At 40.8% G+C, this 18,932-nt stretch overlaps 2 protein-coding genes across 7 annotated transcripts; both read right to left on the reverse strand.

The window, feature by feature from the left end:
- On the reverse strand, positions 1-12,643 carry sf1 (splicing factor 1). 2 transcript variants are annotated; one of them, XM_058782558.1, is made up of 12 exons: positions 12,236-12,643; positions 11,254-11,382; positions 9,413-9,488; positions 7,245-7,397; positions 7,043-7,132; positions 6,748-6,931; positions 6,482-6,597; positions 6,252-6,359; positions 2,288-2,474; positions 1,475-1,688; positions 1,069-1,233; positions 1-985 (listed from the first exon to the last, which is right to left on the reverse strand). In XM_058782558.1, the coding sequence occupies exons 1-12, from the start codon at positions 12,486-12,488 to the stop codon at positions 663-665; spliced, it is 1,998 nt and encodes a 665-aa protein (XP_058638541.1). In that variant the 5' UTR covers positions 12,489-12,643; the 3' UTR covers positions 1-662. The 2 variants fall into 2 exon arrangements, with proteins under 2 accessions (XP_058638541.1, XP_058638542.1); XM_058782559.1 differs by lacking the exon at positions 9,413-9,488 and having other exon boundaries at positions 12,236-12,400.
- Positions 12,644-14,332: 1,689 nt separating this feature from the next.
- On the reverse strand, positions 14,333-18,911 carry rbm4.1 (RNA binding motif protein 4.1). 5 transcript variants are annotated; one of them, XR_009272044.1, is made up of 5 exons: positions 18,436-18,911; positions 16,990-17,430; positions 15,096-15,959; positions 14,906-14,939; positions 14,458-14,534 (listed from the first exon to the last, which is right to left on the reverse strand). XR_009272044.1 is itself a non-coding variant. In XM_058782101.1 (4 exons), the coding sequence occupies exons 2-3, from the start codon at positions 17,399-17,401 to the stop codon at positions 14,908-14,910; spliced, it is 444 nt and encodes a 147-aa protein (XP_058638084.1). In that variant the 5' UTR covers positions 17,402-17,430; positions 18,436-18,911; the 3' UTR covers positions 14,333-14,534; positions 14,906-14,907. The 5 variants fall into 5 exon arrangements, 3 of the variants coding, with proteins under 3 accessions (XP_058638084.1, XP_058638082.1, XP_058638083.1); XR_009272043.1 differs by having other exon boundaries at positions 14,333-14,534; positions 14,906-15,959; XM_058782101.1 differs by lacking the exon at positions 15,096-15,959 and having other exon boundaries at positions 14,333-14,534.
- Positions 18,912-18,932: the final 21 nt, after the last annotated feature.

Here is an 18,932-nt window from a genome sequence, read left to right on the forward strand (position 1 = left end):
TTCAACACCATGCCAACTTTTATTTAGTTGAATGCTTCATTACAAAAATATTGAAATACATTTGGTGGAAGGCAATTAATGAAAAGTTCTTTTAAATAAAAATGTTGGGAGGGATGGGATACAAGGCGAGCACAAATTATACTGACCACCTAATATAGTAAGCCAATCATCTACAACATCTTGAAGACATAAAATGTCTTTGTTCTATGCAGCAACAAATGCACAGTTGGTTAAGAGTGTAAATGGTTGTTTATACACCTGTTGGAATGTTGCTAACTGAATCTTAAGCAGATGTAATTTTTACTCACTGGAGAGGGTTCAAAAAGAAACATGAAAGCAGGCTGGCAGAAACAAAAACAAAACACATTCCCTGCACATCAACATTTTGAACAAATATTCAACCAACAGATCAAATACTACAGTTAAAAATCATTACAATTGAAGCAAATTTACAAATTAACCACGCTCGGTCTCTCTCACTAGCTTGATTTGAGTGTCCAAGCATGGGAAACAAATCTGAACCAAGGCCAATCAAAAGAAAAATAAACCTTTAGCAACTAATCACATCAAGCTGTTAAATGAACAGAACTAGGTACAGTCCTGTGATGTATATTTTAGGCATTACTGCATGGTCACAGGGCCATAGACACTAAACGGAGCCTTTAACTCTGGGGCGGAGGCGGTGGCGGCGCAGGGGGCATCCCGTAAGGTGGCATACCAGGAATACCCATCATGGTCACAAAGTTAGGGTCCATGGGTGGGGGTGGGGGAGGAGGTGCATACATCATGCCTGCTGAGCCAGGTGGAGGGGGTGGTGGAGGTGGCGGCGCACCGGGAGGAAGTGGGGGTTGGACCCCAGGTGGAGGTGGCACCATAGAGGGGGTGCCCATGGGTGGAGGGGGCTGAGCGGCTGAGGTGGCCGTCTGCTGAGGCTGTTGCCAGGGTGGCAGGTTTCCAGTGGCAGGGGTAGATGTGGTGGTTGTATCTGGGAAAAACAAAAAAACAAGTCAGTCTGAGGCAAAAGGAAACCCTTTAAATGACATTAACTGTATACTACTGTACACTTACTCTGTTGCCAAGGCAGTGGAGCGCTGGTTGCCATGCTGCTGGTGGGTGGTGGGGGAGGGGCCTGCTGTTGCCAAGGTGGCAGAGGTCCTGAAGGTGGAGGGGGTGGTTGGTTGTTGGGGGGAGGTGGAGGCGGGGGCATCATACCCATGGGTGGCGGCAATAAACCTGACCGCCAGACAAGAGAAGGAAACACCTTTTGCTTTCTGGAACACTTGAGTATCCAAGTATGACAGCAAATAAATATTTCCAAATAAAGATGCAAGTCTGGATTTTTAAGGGAAACGTTCCCAATATAAATGGAAGCAAATATCCAGTTATATACCTCTATCCTTTCAGGGAAAAGTTATGCACTCTATTAAGCAGGAATTATAGAACTGAAATCTTGAACGTCACAGGTTATACTCACCCATGGGGTGCCCGGGTGGTGCTGGGCCTTGGCTCATTGGAGGAGGGGGCGGCTGCATCCAGGGAGGAGGCATTCCATTGGGGTTTGGTGGCATAGGAGGGCCGCCCATGTTTGGCATTGGTGGAGGGAAGTTGTGAGGGCCACTAGGACCCTGGTGCATGCCATGGAAATTCCTGTTATCAGTAGGGCCTGAATTCATCCAAGGAGGACGATTCTGAAAGGCGTTATATATATATATATAGAGAGAGAGAGAGAGAGAGAGAGAGAGAGAGAGAGAGAAATCTTGGGTTTCTCTTTTTCAAATGCTAGTAAAACTTTTATTCAGCAAGGATTGACTACGGAGTCAATTAACAGTAAAGACTTGTACAATTCAAATAAATGCTGCTCTTTTGATTATTCCATGCAAAGAATCCTGAAAAACGCATCACAGTTTTCATAAAAGAAATTTCAACACTGATAAGAAATGTTTCTTGATCAATAAATCAGCATATTAGCATGATTTCTGAACAATCATGTGACACTAAAGACTGGCTGATGAAAAATCAGCGTTGCTATCATTTGAATAAAATTACGTCAAAAAAAAAAGTTAAATTGAGTTAAGTTGTAATGACACTGCACAAAATTGCTATTTTAACTGCATTTTTAAATCAAATTAAATGTAGCCTTCATGAGCACAAGAGACTTTTTTTCAAAAACATTAAAAAAATATATATATATACACATTTTCCCAACCCAAAATATTTGAACTGTAGTGCATATGTGTACATTATGAAGACACTGGCATCCAATAAGAAAAAAAAATGGATGACTTACTGGTGGTGGCTGGTTATTGTTGGGTCCTGTAGGACGAGGACCACTAGGGGGAGGATTACTGTGGCCCCCACTGGAGGCAGGGACTGGAGCCTCTCCTAGCTCTGCCATGAGAGACAAGTACTCTTTATCCATACGGGCCTTATCCTGAGCAGACTGGGGTGGTTCGCCAGGTCGTTGTGCAAAGGAACTGAGGAGCAAAAATACAATTAACCTTACTGTGCTGTCTGAACTTTATTTGACAATAACCAGAAGGTGGTAAACTACTTGGTAGAGGAAAAAGTATCACTGCTGAGAAGGCGATTAGTCACCAGAAGAGACAGACGGCAGTGCGTAAGTGTTTTAATACTCATTCTTAGCTCTGTTGTTTAAATTAATTCCTTGTTGCTAGGAAAGAATAGTTCGTTTCCTACCTATTTCTATTCTGCTTTTTCGTTGTGGTTTATATTTTTGATTGCACTTATTGATCATTATAATAACTGCCCTTTAGCTTAAACTCCTTTCCTGCACTTAAGTGCGAAGTGTTAGTTTCGATTTGAGCCATTGCCCTGCGATTGGCTGGTGGTTGTGCTAATTAAAAGCGACCACAGCTTTTTTTTTTTTTTTTTCACTCTAGACTGTGTATTTGTTTGAGGTGTGTGCGCTGACGCGGAAGCGTCTGCGGAAGCGTTCAGCCGTCGTGTTCAGCCTCCTCGTGAAGACCGAGGAGTGTAAAGACCTGCGACTTTTTCCTGTGCGACTTGAACCGAGCAACGACACCGAGCTACACACTTAAGTATCTTTTTTCCTTCCTCACACTCTGCTCTCCTATCCTCTTTCCTTCTACCTCTATCATGTGTCTCCAAAACATTCCGGTTCTCTCTCAGCCACGCTCTAACATCACCGCAGACGGCAACGTAATACTGCTAACCCACGCCCTATCTCTACATCTTCCACTACACCTCTGGCTTTCTCTGTGGGTCTCTGGAATTGTCAGTCAGCCGTCAACAAAGCTGACTTCATTTCTGCCTTTTCTTTAAAATCCACTCTCAGCATCTTGGGCTTGACTGAGACCTGGATTCGTCCAGAAGACTCAGCAACCCCAGCTGCTCTCTCTACTAATTTCTCTTTCTCTCATACTTCACGTCAAGTTGGTCGGGTGGGGGTACTGGCCTGCTCGTTTCACACAATTGGAAATACTCAACCCACTCTACCCTTTGCAATTACAACTCATTTGAATGTCATGCCATTACTGTATCAGCTCGATAAAACTCCAGATTGTGGTAATCTACCGTCCCCTGGACAAATTCTAGCCACCTTCCTAGAGGAGCTGGACGGGTTGTTGTCCTCTTTGTGGAGGATGGCATTCCACTCTTAGTCTTTGGTGATTTCAACATTCACCTAGACAAGCCTTATGCTACAGACTTCCACTCGCTACTAGCTTCATTTGATCTCAATCGCCTTACCACTACTAGCACGCACAAATCAGGCAACCAACTTGATTTAATTTACACACGCAATTGTACTGCAGATAACATTCTGGTACAACCGCTACATATCTCGGACCATTTCTTCTTTACATTTACACTACATTTTGCTACCCGTGTGCCACCAACCCCCCTACCGGTTACTTTTAGACGAAACCTGCGCTCCCTTTCTCCTTCCCATCTTTCCTCTGTAGTATCCTCCTCTCTTCCCTCACCTACCCATTTCTCATCTCTGGATGTAAACGCAGCTACTGAAACTTTATGCTCTACCTTAACTTCTTGTCTAGACGACATTTGTCCTCTCTCCTCTAGGTCAGCACGGACTGCCCCTTCTAACCCCTGGTTATCTGATGTTCTTCGTGAACATCGGACTAAACTCAGAGCGGCAGAGAGAAAATGGCACAAATCAAACAACCCGTCGGACCTGAGTAGGTATCAGTCTCTGCTCTCATCTTTCTCTGCTGATGTCCACACTGCCAAATCCTCACATTTCCACAACAAGATCAACAGCGCTCCAGACATGCGTAATCTCTTCAGAACATTTAATTCTCTCCTCTGTCCCCCTCCACCACCTCCCACCACTTCTATTACAGCTGATGACTTTGCTACTTTTTACAGACAAAACTAGATCGATCAGTAATCAGTTCTCATCTCCACGCACAGGACCCCCAACCAACCACTTCCACTGCTAAACCTCCCATTTTCTCCTTCTGTCCCCTGACGGAGGCTGAAGTATCCAAACTTCTCCTCTCCAACCATCCTACAACATGTCCTCTTGACCCAATCCCCTCGCACCTTCTGCAAGCAATCTCTCCCACGCTCTTACCGACACTCACACACATCATCAACACATCCCTCCTCACAGGCATCTTCCCCACTGCGTTCAAGCAGGCTCGGGTAACCCCACTGCTCAAAAAACCTACATTAAACACTTCTCTTATAGAAAACTATAGACCTGTCTCTCTCCTTCCATTCATAGCGAAAACACTTGAACGTGTTGTCTTCAACCAGGTCTCATTGTTTCTTTCACAGAACAACAAACTGGACGCTAAACAGTCAGGTTTCAGGAGTGGCCATTCAACTGAGACTGCGCTTCTCTCGGTCACTGAAGCCCTGCGAATTGCAAAAGCCCATTCCAAATCATCAGTCCTCATTCTGCTGGATCCATCTGCCGCGTTTGACACTGTCAATCATCAGATACTCCTCTCCACTCTCTCATCACTGGGCATCGCTGGAATTCCACTTGCTGGTTTGAATCCTATCTCACTGGTAGGTCTTTCAGGGTGGCCTGGGAGGGAGGTATCCAAAGCACATACACTGGTCACTGGGGTTCCTCAGGGATCGGTTCTTGGACCCTCCTCTTCTCCACATACACTACATCACTGGGTCCCATCATACAGGCACATGGATTCTCCTACCACTGCTATGCTGATGACACACAGCTCTATCTCTCTTTTCAACCAGATGATCCAACGGTAGCTGCAAGGATCTCAGGTTGCCTGTCAGACATCTCGGCATGGATGAAAGAACATCACCTCCAGCTCAACCTGGCAAAGACTGAGCTTCTTGTCTTTCCTGCCGCTCCAACTCTACAGCATGACATCACGATCCAGTTAGGTTCATCAACAATTACCCCATCAACTTCGGTCAGAAATCTTGGTGTAATCTTTGATGACCAGCTGACCTTCAAAGACCACATTGCAAAGACTGCTCGATCTTGCAGGTTTGCACTACACAACATCAGAAAGATCAGGCCCTTTCTGACGGAGCATGCTGCACAACTTCTTGTCCAGGCCCTTGTCATTTCTAGGCTGGACTACTGCAATGCTCTTCTGGCTGGACTTCCATCAAACACAGTCAAACCTCTACAAATGATTCAGAATGCGGCGGCACGACTGGTCTTCAAGGAACCCAAAAGAGCCCATGTTACACCTCTCTTTATCTCATTGCATTGGCTACCAATCGCAGCTCGCATCAAGTTCAAGACACTGATGCTTGCTCATAGAACAACCACAGGCTCAGCACCCGCCTACATGCACTCACTATTAAGAATCTACATCCCTCCAGAAGTCTGAGATCTGCTAGTGAGCGGCGCCTCGTGGTACCATCACAAAGAGGCTCAAAATCACTCTCCAGAACATTCTCGTTCACCATTCCTGGCTGGTGGAATGATCTTCCCACCCATATTCGAGTACTGGATCCCTGTCAATCTTCAAGCAACAGCTGAAAACTCATCTCTTCGACACTACTTGACTTCAACCTACACATTAAAAAAAAAAAAAAAAAAAAAAATCTTTCTCCTTACTTATTCCTTCCCTTGCTAGCTTGTACTTATTTAAACAATGCCTGAGACTTGGTGTTACAAGCACTTCCTTTGTCGAATTGCCTCTTCAAGATGAATCGCTTCATGTGTTCCCCAAATTGTAAGTCGCTTTGGATAAAAGCGTCTGCAAAATGACTAAATGTAAATGTAAATGCTGATCACCGGTGGTTGGGGTTACCTGGTAAACTTGCAGTCTGATGAGATGTGACCTGCTCCACCACACTTTGTACAGACAGTTGTGTTTGTGATGCTGCGAGGCTCAGTGCTCTGCCATGGGCGTAAGATTCTGAGAGGGGGGAAAAAAAAAAAATATATAAAAATAAATAAAAAGTGTACACATTGATCAGTATCAAACATCTACAACATTCACTCGCCTGCTGCTCAAGAAATCTGCATCTAGTCTCTCACCTGTTATCATCCTCTCTCAGAGTGCCATTGAGTCGTGCCAGCTCCCTCAGCTGCATCTTTCTCAGGTCATTCTGGTCTTCAGGGGTCTCAATGCCCTGCTTGAGGATATTACGAATCTGTGGACAAAAAGAAAGCACTTAAGAGGTAATGAAATGTTTCTTGAGTCTGACAGCTATTCATTTTTATTCAATGGTTTTCTGATGCAAGTATTACTTCTGAAAACCTATTTTGACTTCCAAATACAAGAACGTCTGAAATGGACTGACCTGCTCTACAGCTTTCTTGACATTCTCCATGGTGTTAGCAGTGACCAGTGCATGAAGAGGTTCATCTTCTCCTGGTAGCATCTGTCCATCCTTACGGCCCACCTTTCCCTCCTTTACTGAGCCTTTACCACGAATCATGATCTTAGCACAGCACTCCTTCTCAATGTTTTTCAGAGTGTTTCCACTGGGGAAAAATAACAATAGACCAAAAGAAAAAAAAAAAAAGTTACTTTGACGTAGACACTCAAATCGGCCAAAAAAATAAATAAATTGAGAGCTCAATCATGCAACTTACCGTGGCCCAATCAAAAGCCCAACAAAGTTGATCTCTGGATACTCATCCTGAGGAATCATGACCTTGTCACTGACCCGAGTAGCTGGTGGTCTGAGAAAGAAGAAAAATAAACATTTGACAAGTAAATATCTGACACCACAACCAGAGAAAATGTCAAGAAAGAGGAAAAAAAAAAAAAAAAGTTAATCTGTAGAAGACATACTTGTAGTCAGCAGGGGGTTTGAATTCAGGGTTCAGTCCCACCATCTCTGTAATGAGAGAATGCCTCTCTTCCTCCAGTTTCTTACGTGTCCGATATTCACGTGTATTAAGCCTCTTCCCCTCGCTGTTGTAGATGGGCTCAGGAGATGGAGACCTGTGAAAAAGAATGAACAACAGAAAGATGCAGCACAAAGTCAAAATTTTAAAGCAGTACTTACACCCTCAACAGTTTAACATTCAATTGCTTGCCTACTCTTGACTGGCATTATTTTGACTTGTTCTGTGGTCATTTAAAAAGTGCATGGGATGCCCCAGAGTGCTCACGTTCTAATGGGAAAGACGAGAAAAGGGAGAAAAAAAGCTCACTATGAAAGCATACTATTCTGAACCATTGAAAAAAAGCGGAAAAGTCTACAAATCAAAAAGCTTTAAGCTCAGAATAAGAACATCAGCAGCTTCTAAAAATGACTTCAAAACTTGGCGCCAAAGAGTCCACTGAATTTTCAAACGTTAATAAAATGGGTCTTTATAGTCTCAATATTATGTGGGAGATGGAAAAATAGAACAAATATCTGAGACAAACGGGGCAACCAACACACTTGAAAAGCGTCTGTTCTTGAATTTTGATCTAATCCTTCACACGTTCTCAGAGAGCACTCCAACTGTTACCTTCCCCTTGGACGGTGCTGAAAACCTGTTAACCTGCACAATGAGGCTCTGTGCTTGAAAAAAGTTACGAGAGGGGGAATTTGGGTTAGAGAAATAAATTTGGATTAAATATTAACCTTCAACAGCTCTCAAACAAGACAGCCACACAAGCGTGACAAGTTCATGAGAGGCAACCCGAAGAGGAGAAAAGTGGGGGGAAAAAAGAGGGAAGAATTTTCTGCTGGTTTTCTTTTGGACTGATATCTCCAGCGCTGACAACCTGAAGCACCCCCCAGCTTTGTTTTGCGAGCTGGAAGTTGATGAGCGATCGTTCCTAAATCCTGGAGTGGATAGACCTTTGAGAAGAACCTTTTTAGAGTTGGCGGTGTAAAAACGTTCTGCCGGAGAACCTAAGGCTGTTCAGAGAGCAAGGGGTGTGGCTACTAGAAAGACACTCTCACGTCAGAAACATGACATTTCCTGCTATGTTGGATGCTTATGAAGTCTATGAGCGGCCAAAGTGATCAGTGTTAAGGTTATGGTTATTCCAGAAAGAAAAGGTCAGAGGAGTCTCCTCCGAGCGGTCTTCCAGTGCGGAAATCTGGAATACTGTGGAAGTTCCTGAACAAAATGGTGGTAGCCCCATTATGGAAAACCATTATTGACCATCCAATTAACCAACCATTCAGATTTTAGAATTAAGGATTCGATTGTTTTCGTCAACACTGCATTTGAGGTTAGAAAGAAGGGGCATTAAAAATGCAACGTATAATCTAAAAGACTTCAAAATGCATTTAAATGGCTTAAATAGCGGCTAAACTGAAAATGCTACCTTAGACTACAAGAACTACACTGGAATCTTTAAAAAAAAATTCTACACCAGCATTTATAATACAATTTTTTCATAGAAAATAAACATGCATGCAATAAAAAAAATGTAAAAAAAAAATAAATAAAAAAAACTATAAGAACAGCACAGAATAAAATTAAACTTACTTAAGGCGACCAATATTTCCATTGCTTATATGATTGCACATTAGGCTTTGATAAAGTTAGGTGCTATGTATTGTCAACAGTTAAAGTTCACTGTCATATGATACGGTCTGCAAAACAACTAAGTTCAGAGTATGTAGCATTGACTAGTTACCTGGAAGCACTAATTGAATTACACGAAAGTCTAATCTTTGATATGACAATATCCTACCATAATAGCCTTCAGTCATATCTTTACCTCTCCGTGCAGAACCGATCCAAACGCTTCTCTTAAATTCAACTAAGCCTAACGAGTTTTTGAAATGCATGTAACAAAGCCAATTTCATAAGACATTTTGTTTATTCTCTAACTAAAGAGAGGCAAAGATATGAGATCATTTCAGAGCAAGGCATTTAGACTTTCTTCATTTAACAATCACTTACCGCTACATACACATTAGTACACTTACGAACTGGCCTCACATAAAATGGCGCATTAAAAAGGTAAAGGAAATGTTACTGTTGGTGGGTTTAAATCGTTATTCCGACCTGTCCTCAGGGTTAACAGGGATTCCCAGGTCTCCTGTACGCAGTTTACGTGTCAGGTCTTCGATCTGCAGTTGGACTGGAAGAAATCAGGTTAGGAAGAAAAAAAACAAGGATGGAGAGAATTGTGGTTAACAACAAAAAAAACCCACAAAAGCAGAAACAGTACACTGTAAAACTCAACGTGACTAAAGTTAAACAATGAATAGAACAATTACCATGGTAATTGTCAGTTCACTAAGAATCAAGGTCAACTGAAGACTTTTGATCCAAATTTTCTGAAATATCGAAATCCCACCTAGATTTCTGGAAAACACATTAATTTTTGAGCTTGAAAGCGGTCTTATAAGCCCATACTCATTTCCCTAAACATCTAGAAAATTTCAAGGTTTGGCCAATTTAAGATCCAGAAAGCTGGAGGCATTTCAGTAAATACCTATTTCAGAAAAAGGTTCATTGCAACAGGCTTTCGATTTTATGCCACCAACTTTGAGAACTGAAACTACTAAAATTCACATTTCAAGCATACATTTAAGAATATTACTTCACATACTATAGTCATTTCAAGCTAAAGAGGTGGCAAAACATGAAGGCCTGCCAGGGGGAATAAAAATTGGGTTTAAAGAAAATAAATATCATATTGGCTAAGTGGCTTGAGCAACTGCATCCTCAATGAGATTGAAATGAAGTTATTTAGAGGATAACACCAGTGAAATTAAATGACAGGACTGTAACTTTTAGCAACACTCATCAAGTCATGACAGCCACTTACCAGATGTTACCAATACTAGTCAGTTAGAAAAACTGAGGTGCAATATTTAGAAATAATCAGACAAACAGATCAGCCTTTAGTGAATTGTGTTTTCTTTTTCATGCAAAAGACTAGATTTACTTAGGCCTCAAGCCACACCAAAAACTGACCTGTAATCAAATAAAGTTTTGCATCACTCATGGAAGCATTTAATGGGTTTTCACATGCATTTCTCTATGACATGCTTAACAGAATCAGACCCCACAGGTCACACGTTGAATGGTGCAGGTTGATGGTAGGTAAGAGACATGAGGTGTCAAAAGACTAGTTAAGGAGATGTAGGTCTAGGTCACATTATAGTTGAACAAACACTACACCACATGCCATTGCAAAACAAGTGCCTGACAGCAATGAGAAAGCAATTTACTACACACTGCTTTCAGACACTGGGGATGGAGATGACTTTCGCAATTCAATGTTGGACCTGCATTGCTTTGCAGGCAAATTAGACTTAAGACATTTTGCATAGTAAACATGAGCAGTGATGGAGTCCTGCAGCTGGAGACAGTTCACAGCAAGCAGCAACATCAGAAAAACACTGTGGGTTCTTGCTAATGGACATCAGATGGTATGCAAACAGTGCTACTAATACCTCAGTGCTTCCTAGACAAAGAAAACGTCCTCACGTTGCACATCGATGGAGTTAGTACATTCTAGTGAACGTGGGGGCAAAGTGCTGAATTTCAGTTGACTGACTTCTTTGAGAAAACCATCCCTATACAGAATCATTGGAGACATACAGAGATGGTCATTTTGCTTTGAGACTTTCAGATTAGCAAAAACCAAACAGTTGTCCCATTAACTGACCTAAATAATATCACCAAAGTAGTCAGACTAATGAAATTCAGCAATTACATCCAGCATGTGATGTGCAAACTGTGAGGAAATAATAAACCGACAGGTTTTGGGACAAAAAAAGTGAGCTGTCTGGGTGTAGAAAGAATACCCCTCATTCACAAACACAATGTTCTGCAACTTAATAAACTATATGACTTAGACACACGTTATAATAACAGTAAATTCAGATATTCACCTATATAAGCTCGTTCCTGGTCCCGAGTCAGACCGGGAGGGATCACGGTGGGCATGCCCGGGATAACGGTCTTCTGATCGGGGGTCTCGCTGCTCCAGCGACTCCTTTTCCGCTTCTTCTGGCCAAAATCTAACAGGGAATGGTATAAGTGAGATGTGATTACATGCAAAGTCTATTGCTCTTTGTGTTTAACCCTATAAAGCCTAACCCTATATCACTCTTTGTGTTTAAGCCTATAGTGTCTTCAATAGCCTAACACTTGATTTAAAAAAATAAAATAAGTTAAAATTAAATTTAAACAATTTACTGGTTAAGTAGTGGTAAGCAAAACTTAAGAATAACTTTTATATTGTTAGTAATATTTCACAATAACTAGTTACTGGACTGAAACAATTTATGATTACTTGATACATCCGTTTTAACTTTTTTTAAATATCCAATAAATAAAGAAGCAAATACAATAGTGACAACTGATATTTACATGCATTTTATGCAAGTAGTCTGTTAGAAAATAAAAATCAAACTGATTATACTGCAAACTATCAGAACTTATTTCACCTTACTTTGGGCCATACAAGTAACAGCAACTGCATATTTTTGCTTAGTTTGCGCCGAAGAATAAAAAAAAAAAATGTTATTCCCTCCTTGAGTGTGGACAAAAAATAAAAACAAACACACTTATTATATTTGAAGTATTTGATTATTATAAATACATTTAAATACTTAAGTCTAAAAGTTCAATAACCTTTACCATTTACAAAAAAGGTAACATTATGTATGAAGACTATTTTAACCTGTGAACTGTTCTTGCGAACACATGCAAATATTATATGAACTACACAAGTGCACTACACAATCTAAAGTTTTTATTAGACAATAATCTGGACAAAACAATGGGTCAAAGTGAGCGCAATTAATGCAGCCCCAACTATAAAGGACCAGGCCGTTTGTCCTGAGTCTCAGGCCCGTCCACGCTGTTTACCTCCACTCCCCGCCTGAGACGGTAGTCCCACTCCGACTCCGACTGGGTTTGAGAGCGCAGAACTCACGACTACGGGGAACTGGGAGAAACCTGGGTTTGGTAATTGCGGTTGCTGTAAGTTCTGCAGCGGGAAAGATACCGCAGGCCCGGGCGGTGCCATTAACCCCGCGCCGGGGCCAGACTCAAAGCCTCGCTTAGCGCCGATACTCGGGTGCAGCTTCCCCAGCGGGGTTGCGTTGGCTCCCGTTGCCATTTCTGGGCGTCAGGGGCTTCTCCGTGGTTTAGTATATGCACAAAAATGGTGTTTTTCCTTTCTAAATAATATGAACGTATGCCTCCTACCATGCAACCTTCTTCTGTCACCCGCTGACTAAGATGGCGTCCGCTGAGCTCGACAAAGGAGATTTGACGTCAATTTAGAATTATCCGATTGGCCGATGATTATGTCAATCTATGTGTGGTTTACAGTCATTGGATCATTTAGGGTCTGTCGTATTTCCGACTGGAACATTTTAATGGTCTCTCATTGGTCGTTCTAGTGCTCACTCAGCAAGGGTCCAACCTCCTAGCAGGGTAGGTTGGTTCTTGTAAGTGCGCTTCATCAGCAACCATTCTTGAAATTTCAAATAAATTTTTTTTTTTTTTTTTTACTTTTTGGAAACAAAAGAAATACATAAAAATAAAAAAGCAACCATTCTAAAAATGGAACCAACCTTTCTAAAAGTACAATTCTATGGTACAGTTTCTTTTCTTACGGAACTAATTATTTTACTTGGAAAAGGTCACATTCATGTAAAGAAACGGGCTAAAGTTAAGCCAGATTGTGAACATTTTATAAAATAAATTAAACAATATGGTACTACCTTGCACAATATTAGAAACAGAAAAGCTAAAAAGACTAATGAAGCTCTGCCACTTTAATTTGGTTTATTAAATGTTTTAATTTTTTTATCCCTGGCATATATACGTACACACACACACACACACACACACACACACATATATATATATATATATATAATTGTTTTCTCTTCTATGTAAATGCACGTTTTAGTTTTTTTTTCTTAACCTTTTTCAATTTTTTTCCAATAACTGTTGTGAGATGCAAGGTAGTACCATATTGTTTGTACTAAAATATGTACATAATTGCATAAAAAAAGACACATTTGTATCTGAACAGTGTAGTTTTATATACTCTCTTAAGTAGTTTGTATAGTAATAAATTGTAATCATCTTCTATGACTGTTGATATCCAAATCAATAAACTGCATGTAAATATCCTTTATATTTACAGTAAGTAGAAGAATCATAAATTTAAGAATCTAACATTTTTTTTTTTTTTACATATGTACACATAGAATATTTCATATTTAACTTACAAGCTAAACTCCTAAACTTTTCACAAAACTCCTAAAGCTATTTAATTGCTGGTTAAATAACACCAGCATTAATACAGCATGATTAATCTGAGATCATATATATTTAATAAATTTAACTTGAAGTAGAGATCAAATAGAGTGAATTCTATTTGAATAGTACACAAGTATTTCTTGGTCCATTTTATCGGTAAACCTCTTTACCTTTATGGTAGGGGCAGAGGCTTTGAATAATAAAACAGTACAAGGAGAAATTTAAAGCAGCTGAATTGGACACAGTCTCTTTGAAAGTTATCTGTAATTGTGTGTGTGTTTAAGAAATTATTATTTTTGTCAATTATTTTCAATATCAATTATATTTTAAAATCTTGCATACACAAAGATATAAGTCCTATGCTGATTCAGCATTGTATAAAACTGGAAAAATGTTGAAGAGAAGTAAGAGGAAACGAGGGAATGGTAAGCATCAAGTCAGGAGTGCTGAATCACAGGAAACGGGGTCAACAGATGGTTAGATAAGGTTAGGAAAAACAAGTGAAATATTGTGCATGTATGCTGAACAGCTAGACTCTCTGCCATAGTTGATGAACTAAGAGACAGAAAATGTTATTGTGCAAAAATTTTCATTGAGAAAAAATTAATATTAAATTTTCCACACTGTACGTCCTGAGCAACTGCAATACAAATGCAATTGCTATGATTTACACAGAAAAAGAGGAGATTTTGTTTTAACTTTTATTAACGAGAAGAAAATATTTACACATTTGTATTGACAATCAAATAAAAAAAACAGCTACATCAAGTTTGTTAAGACGACAAAAGGAGTTTAGTGCCAGGAAGTGGGCCATCTGTACTGTCCTTGACCCAGGCAAAACAGGATGCATCACAACCTCTAAAATGATCCATGAGCAACCAAGAAAAACCTGCAAAAAGAAAATGTCAGTCATTCAGTTATCTATTCTGTGGACTTCCATGTGCCCAAATCCGACAACATGAATTGTGATAAGACACTTTTTAAGGTAACAGGAAGTAACCAAGTGCTTCAATTTGACAAATCTGGATAAAAACAACAATGTCAATATTTGTCTGCTTGTATTTATGAATATATTGGATGTGTAACCAAAATATCCATGAGATTATAATGAAGATACGTTAAGCAGGACCTTGCAAAATTTGCAGATCATCACATGACAGGAAATCAAACATTGTTAACAATACTTCACTGCCGTATGAAAGACAGAACTTTAAAGGCATAGTTCACCCAAAAATGAAAATTCTGTCATCATTTACTCACCCTCATGTCGTTCCAAACCTGTGTGACCTTCTCCCTATGGATCACAAAAGAAGTTGAGGTTGAGCAAATGATGCCAGAATTTTCATTTATTGGTGTGGAACCAATTTCCCTTTAACAATAATCCCCCTAAAACTGCTTTCCGTTTGATCAAACTTAGCTCTAACCTTTTGTAAACCTAAAAAGATCTCACCTGAGTGCGCACAGGTATTAGGCTAGTAAGCATAGCGCGTAGCGGCATATGGATCCCGCGGTACGTCATACGCAGAGCTCCTGGGAAGCGAAGAGACAGGAGAGAGGCGCGACCGTTCGTACGCATATCCCTCCGCCTCTAGGGGAGCTCGCCGGATCGGGCTCCGCTCGCGGACATAGTATGAAGAGGTGGGAGCCGGAGGAGGGGGAAGGGGATGGCGCTCATATGGGTCATGGTTAGAGGAGGACAGGCGCTCTCTCACGACCGCCGAGGAGGATGGGGGAGGAGGGACAGGAGGTGGAACCGCGCGTCTATCTTCGAAATAACTTGCTCCGTACGGACGTGCCCGATATTTCTCGTAGAAGTCCACCACCCCGTACGGATCTCTTTCCTCATAGGGCGGTCGCCGCATTGGGTACGCAGGCATCGCACCGCCATAGGCCACGCCACTGCTCCCATACGCAGCCTCACTGCCATACGCGGGGGCCATGCTATTATCCGCGCCAATGCCGTAGCCCGCTGGCATACCGTAACTCACTGCGCTCTCAAAACCCGCGCCCCTTCCATACCCTGGGACGCCGTACCCTGCTCCCCTGGAGAAGCCATGTGAAAAGTTGCCACCGAAGGCCGGCTCGCCACTGTAGCCACGATGAAACCCCCGGCCACCACGTTCGCCACCCGCACCGAACCTGAGGGGCCCATATCCTGCCGAGCCTGGGCCCTCTCTGTAGGAGCCGTTCTGGTCCATTGGGCATTCTTTGGACCAGTGGCCTTCCTGCCCGCACCGATAACAACCCGTTCTCTCTCCCATTCCCGGCGCAGTACGCAGGCGGCTAGTCGAAAGCTTCACGCTCATCAGTTTGCCTTAAGGAAAAGAAAGAATTTACCATGATATTTCTATTTTACTTTTTAGCATGCACACGGATCAAACGTTCAGAAGGTCAAAGCAGCCATAAACTTAGACTTCACGCTACGTTTCAACAATTATCGACAAAAACACGGGCAGAATTTTTTTTAATGAAAATCGCCACTATTAGAGTTCAATTATAATTGAATGTCAATGTTAAACACTGTTCGCAACCCACTTACTTCTGTAATCTGACGCATTTCAGAGCGAAACAGGATTTAAAAAAATGTTATGGCTGATAATTGATAAAAGGCAGTCGTTATACATTCTACTAAATTTCTTAGAAACACTAATAAAACACTAACAACTAAAATAATTTTTTGTACACTATGAGTGCATTTAGACCATAACTTTATAACGTAAAGATTGAAAGAAAGATGGATAAATATAAGTATGTGGTTTGAATAAGAAAAATTAAGTCATCCTAATAATACAGAAGATCACAAAGAGTTGCCAATAGACTTTGAATAATTACTATGCTATTATAAAACAGTGTTTGTATTTTGTACAGCATATTTATTTGTTGCATTTAAGTAACAAATAAAGGTTGTTGTACATTTTTAACACACAAAGCACAACATCTTATTCCGACATTCACAAAAAAGATCAATAACTATTAATATTGGTGCAAATATTTTGTGCATAAAATATTTTGTTCAAGCAAATAGGGTCAGTTTTGATTTCATGTTGACTTGAAGTGCATCTTTAACATTACACAAATTTCTGCTCATGAAATGTCTCACTTTGAGAAAAGAACTTGCATGATTTCCCTTGCTTTGTAGGATAAAAATTTCAATGAAGAATTGATCTGCTCAGTGGACATCCTCTATTGACCTCCATATAATAAACTAATAGTAGAAATCGAATTGTACAATTTTCCCCCACTTATCACTTACCAATTTTTCTACTTACCAACCTGTAATGAGGCTCACTTTTGGAACAAACATGACAAGATAAAATTGAGCTAAAAGGACCATACTGGTTCACCTTGAAAGGCTGTGTTGTCCAAGCCACTGATGGCCTCCATAGCATCTTCCACTCGCTCCATGTGAACAAATGCATAGTCTTTCACTATGTCACACTCAACCACAGGTCCATACTCCTCAAACTTGGCCCTGAGTTCTTGGTTGGTGCAGCTACTGCTGATGTTTCCGACGTGAAGTTTTGTAGAGGTCTTGGGCTTCCCTTTGCTCATCTCCACATTCATGGCCAAACCGTTCAGCATGTAATGGTGAAGATTTCGAATGGCTTCATCTGCCTCTGCTTTGTCATCCATGTGCACAAAGCCAAAGTTTTTCACAATGTCACACTCAGATATTTTGCCATACTGAGAGAAGAGGGAGCGGATCTCCTCAGCCGTAGTATTCGGCGAAAGGTTCCCAACAAAGATTTTTACCATTTTAGTAATGTAATGTAAAGGTTCAGGCCCTGTTGTGAGAAGAAAAGAAAAAAACAAAAACAATATTACGACACTGCAGCATGTCTAAAAAGGCAGGTAAGCTACATGCCAGAACAAAGGCAGATTTATTTAAATGATACAATACATATACAAAATATCCTCCTGCTTATATTAGACAATAAAACATATGAAATGCATATGAAGGAAAACTTTATAACAGCAACGTCTAATTTTTAAACAAGTCTTCTTTTGAATCGAACCTTTAAATGAATCGGCTGAATCTCTCGAGAGTCTCTCGAATCAACATTTCAATGACTCGTCGAACAGATCTTATCTTCTGGACATGTCCGATTCTGAGCTCAAAACCGATGAGGATTTTTGGGGGGGCAAAAAGTAACAAATTAAGCCAAAATATAAAACTAACTGAATGCCAGCGTCCCAATGTGCATACTATCCATCCTAAGTTTTATGTGATTAATAATTGTCAATATTATTTAGGGCAGATAGGGTGGATAGTATGCACATTGGGACGCAGGGATTGTATATCAGGTAAAAAAAAAAAAACTTTTATTTAAATTATTAGAGTATGTACAATCATGCCACATTGGAATGTCAGCGAAACTGAATTGTTCGAAAGAATCGACTCGCGAAACAAGGCGGGCTTCCCATCACCAGTAAAGGACAATGGACAAAAAAAAAAGAAAAAGAAAAGCTACACTTGCTATGCTCTGATTTATGAGCCGCGTGCCAGCTAAACCTCTACATCTTCTCGATACAACAAGATAAGCTTCGTATTAATAACTAAAGAATCCAAAGCATTCATACTGCACATATTATAATAATCAAGTTAGCCTACAGTCCATCTAGCCCTGTAACAGCTAGCTAACCGGGAATACGGGCAGAAACACTCTGGTGATTCTGGCGAACGAATGAACCATCACGACAAAATATAGGAAATGTCAGATTAGCGATTAGCCATTCACTCGAGAGAACACCGGGCTGTATTGGTCCAGCACAAAGGATGTTTTTCATACCTTTTCACGATGCTTGCAGGAGCCGGTGCGAGATGAAATGGCGTCACTCTTGCGTCGCATAAAGCGAGGCTGGCTGGAGAATAGCGTTGCATGGTGTGAACACTGCCCATCCCCTTTTCTTTTCTCCACTCTCAAAGCCTGCTGTAATAGCTTGCAACTGGAGCTCGCGGAGATTTCAAAGCACCACGTGGCCAGATAGATCGTGTGATGATCTGTTACATAATAAAGCATTAAAGTATCAAGAACAACTCCCAAGATCCATTTAACTGAATGATAATCATGTATAAAGAGATGATTCCATTATGAAAGACAAACAGATATTTTTGTCACCAAAATACTGGTTTATTATAAAAGATAATTCATAAAACACACTCCTGACTTCTGTAGGAAATATACAAACTACAGAAAATCAAATTTATAAACATTTTCACAGAGCTTCCCAAGGCACCCATAAAGAAGAATCGCCAGTAAACGCTAGCAGTCTCAAAAGGTGAATA

The sequence above is a fragment of the Onychostoma macrolepis genome, chromosome 07 (assembly GCF_012432095.1).
Source record: "Onychostoma macrolepis isolate SWU-2019 chromosome 07, ASM1243209v1, whole genome shotgun sequence".
Taxonomy (NCBI): Eukaryota; Metazoa; Chordata; class Actinopteri; order Cypriniformes; family Cyprinidae; genus Onychostoma; species Onychostoma macrolepis.

Bases quoted from the DNA above. Each gene is read 5' to 3' on its own strand.
- sf1 (XM_058782558.1), bottom strand. From the start codon at position 12,488: ATGGCAACGGGAGCCAACGCAACCCCGCTGGGGAAGCTGCACCCGAGT. The intron at 7,398-9,412 runs GTCGGAATAACG...TCTTTTTCACAG, and splicing joins CCTGTTAACCCTGAGGACAG to GTCTCCATCTCCTGAGCCCA. The intron at 1,234-1,474 runs GTGAGTATAACC...TCTGGCGGTCAG, and splicing joins ACCACCCGGGCACCCCATGG to GTTTATTGCCGCCACCCATG.
- rbm4.1 (XM_058782099.1), bottom strand. From the start codon at position 17,401: ATGGTAAAAATCTTTGTTGGGAACCTTTCGCCGAATACTACGGCTGAG. The intron at 15,960-16,989 runs GTGAACCAGTAT...CTTTTCCTTAAG, and splicing joins GGACAACACAGCCTTTCAAG to GCAAACTGATGAGCGTGAAG.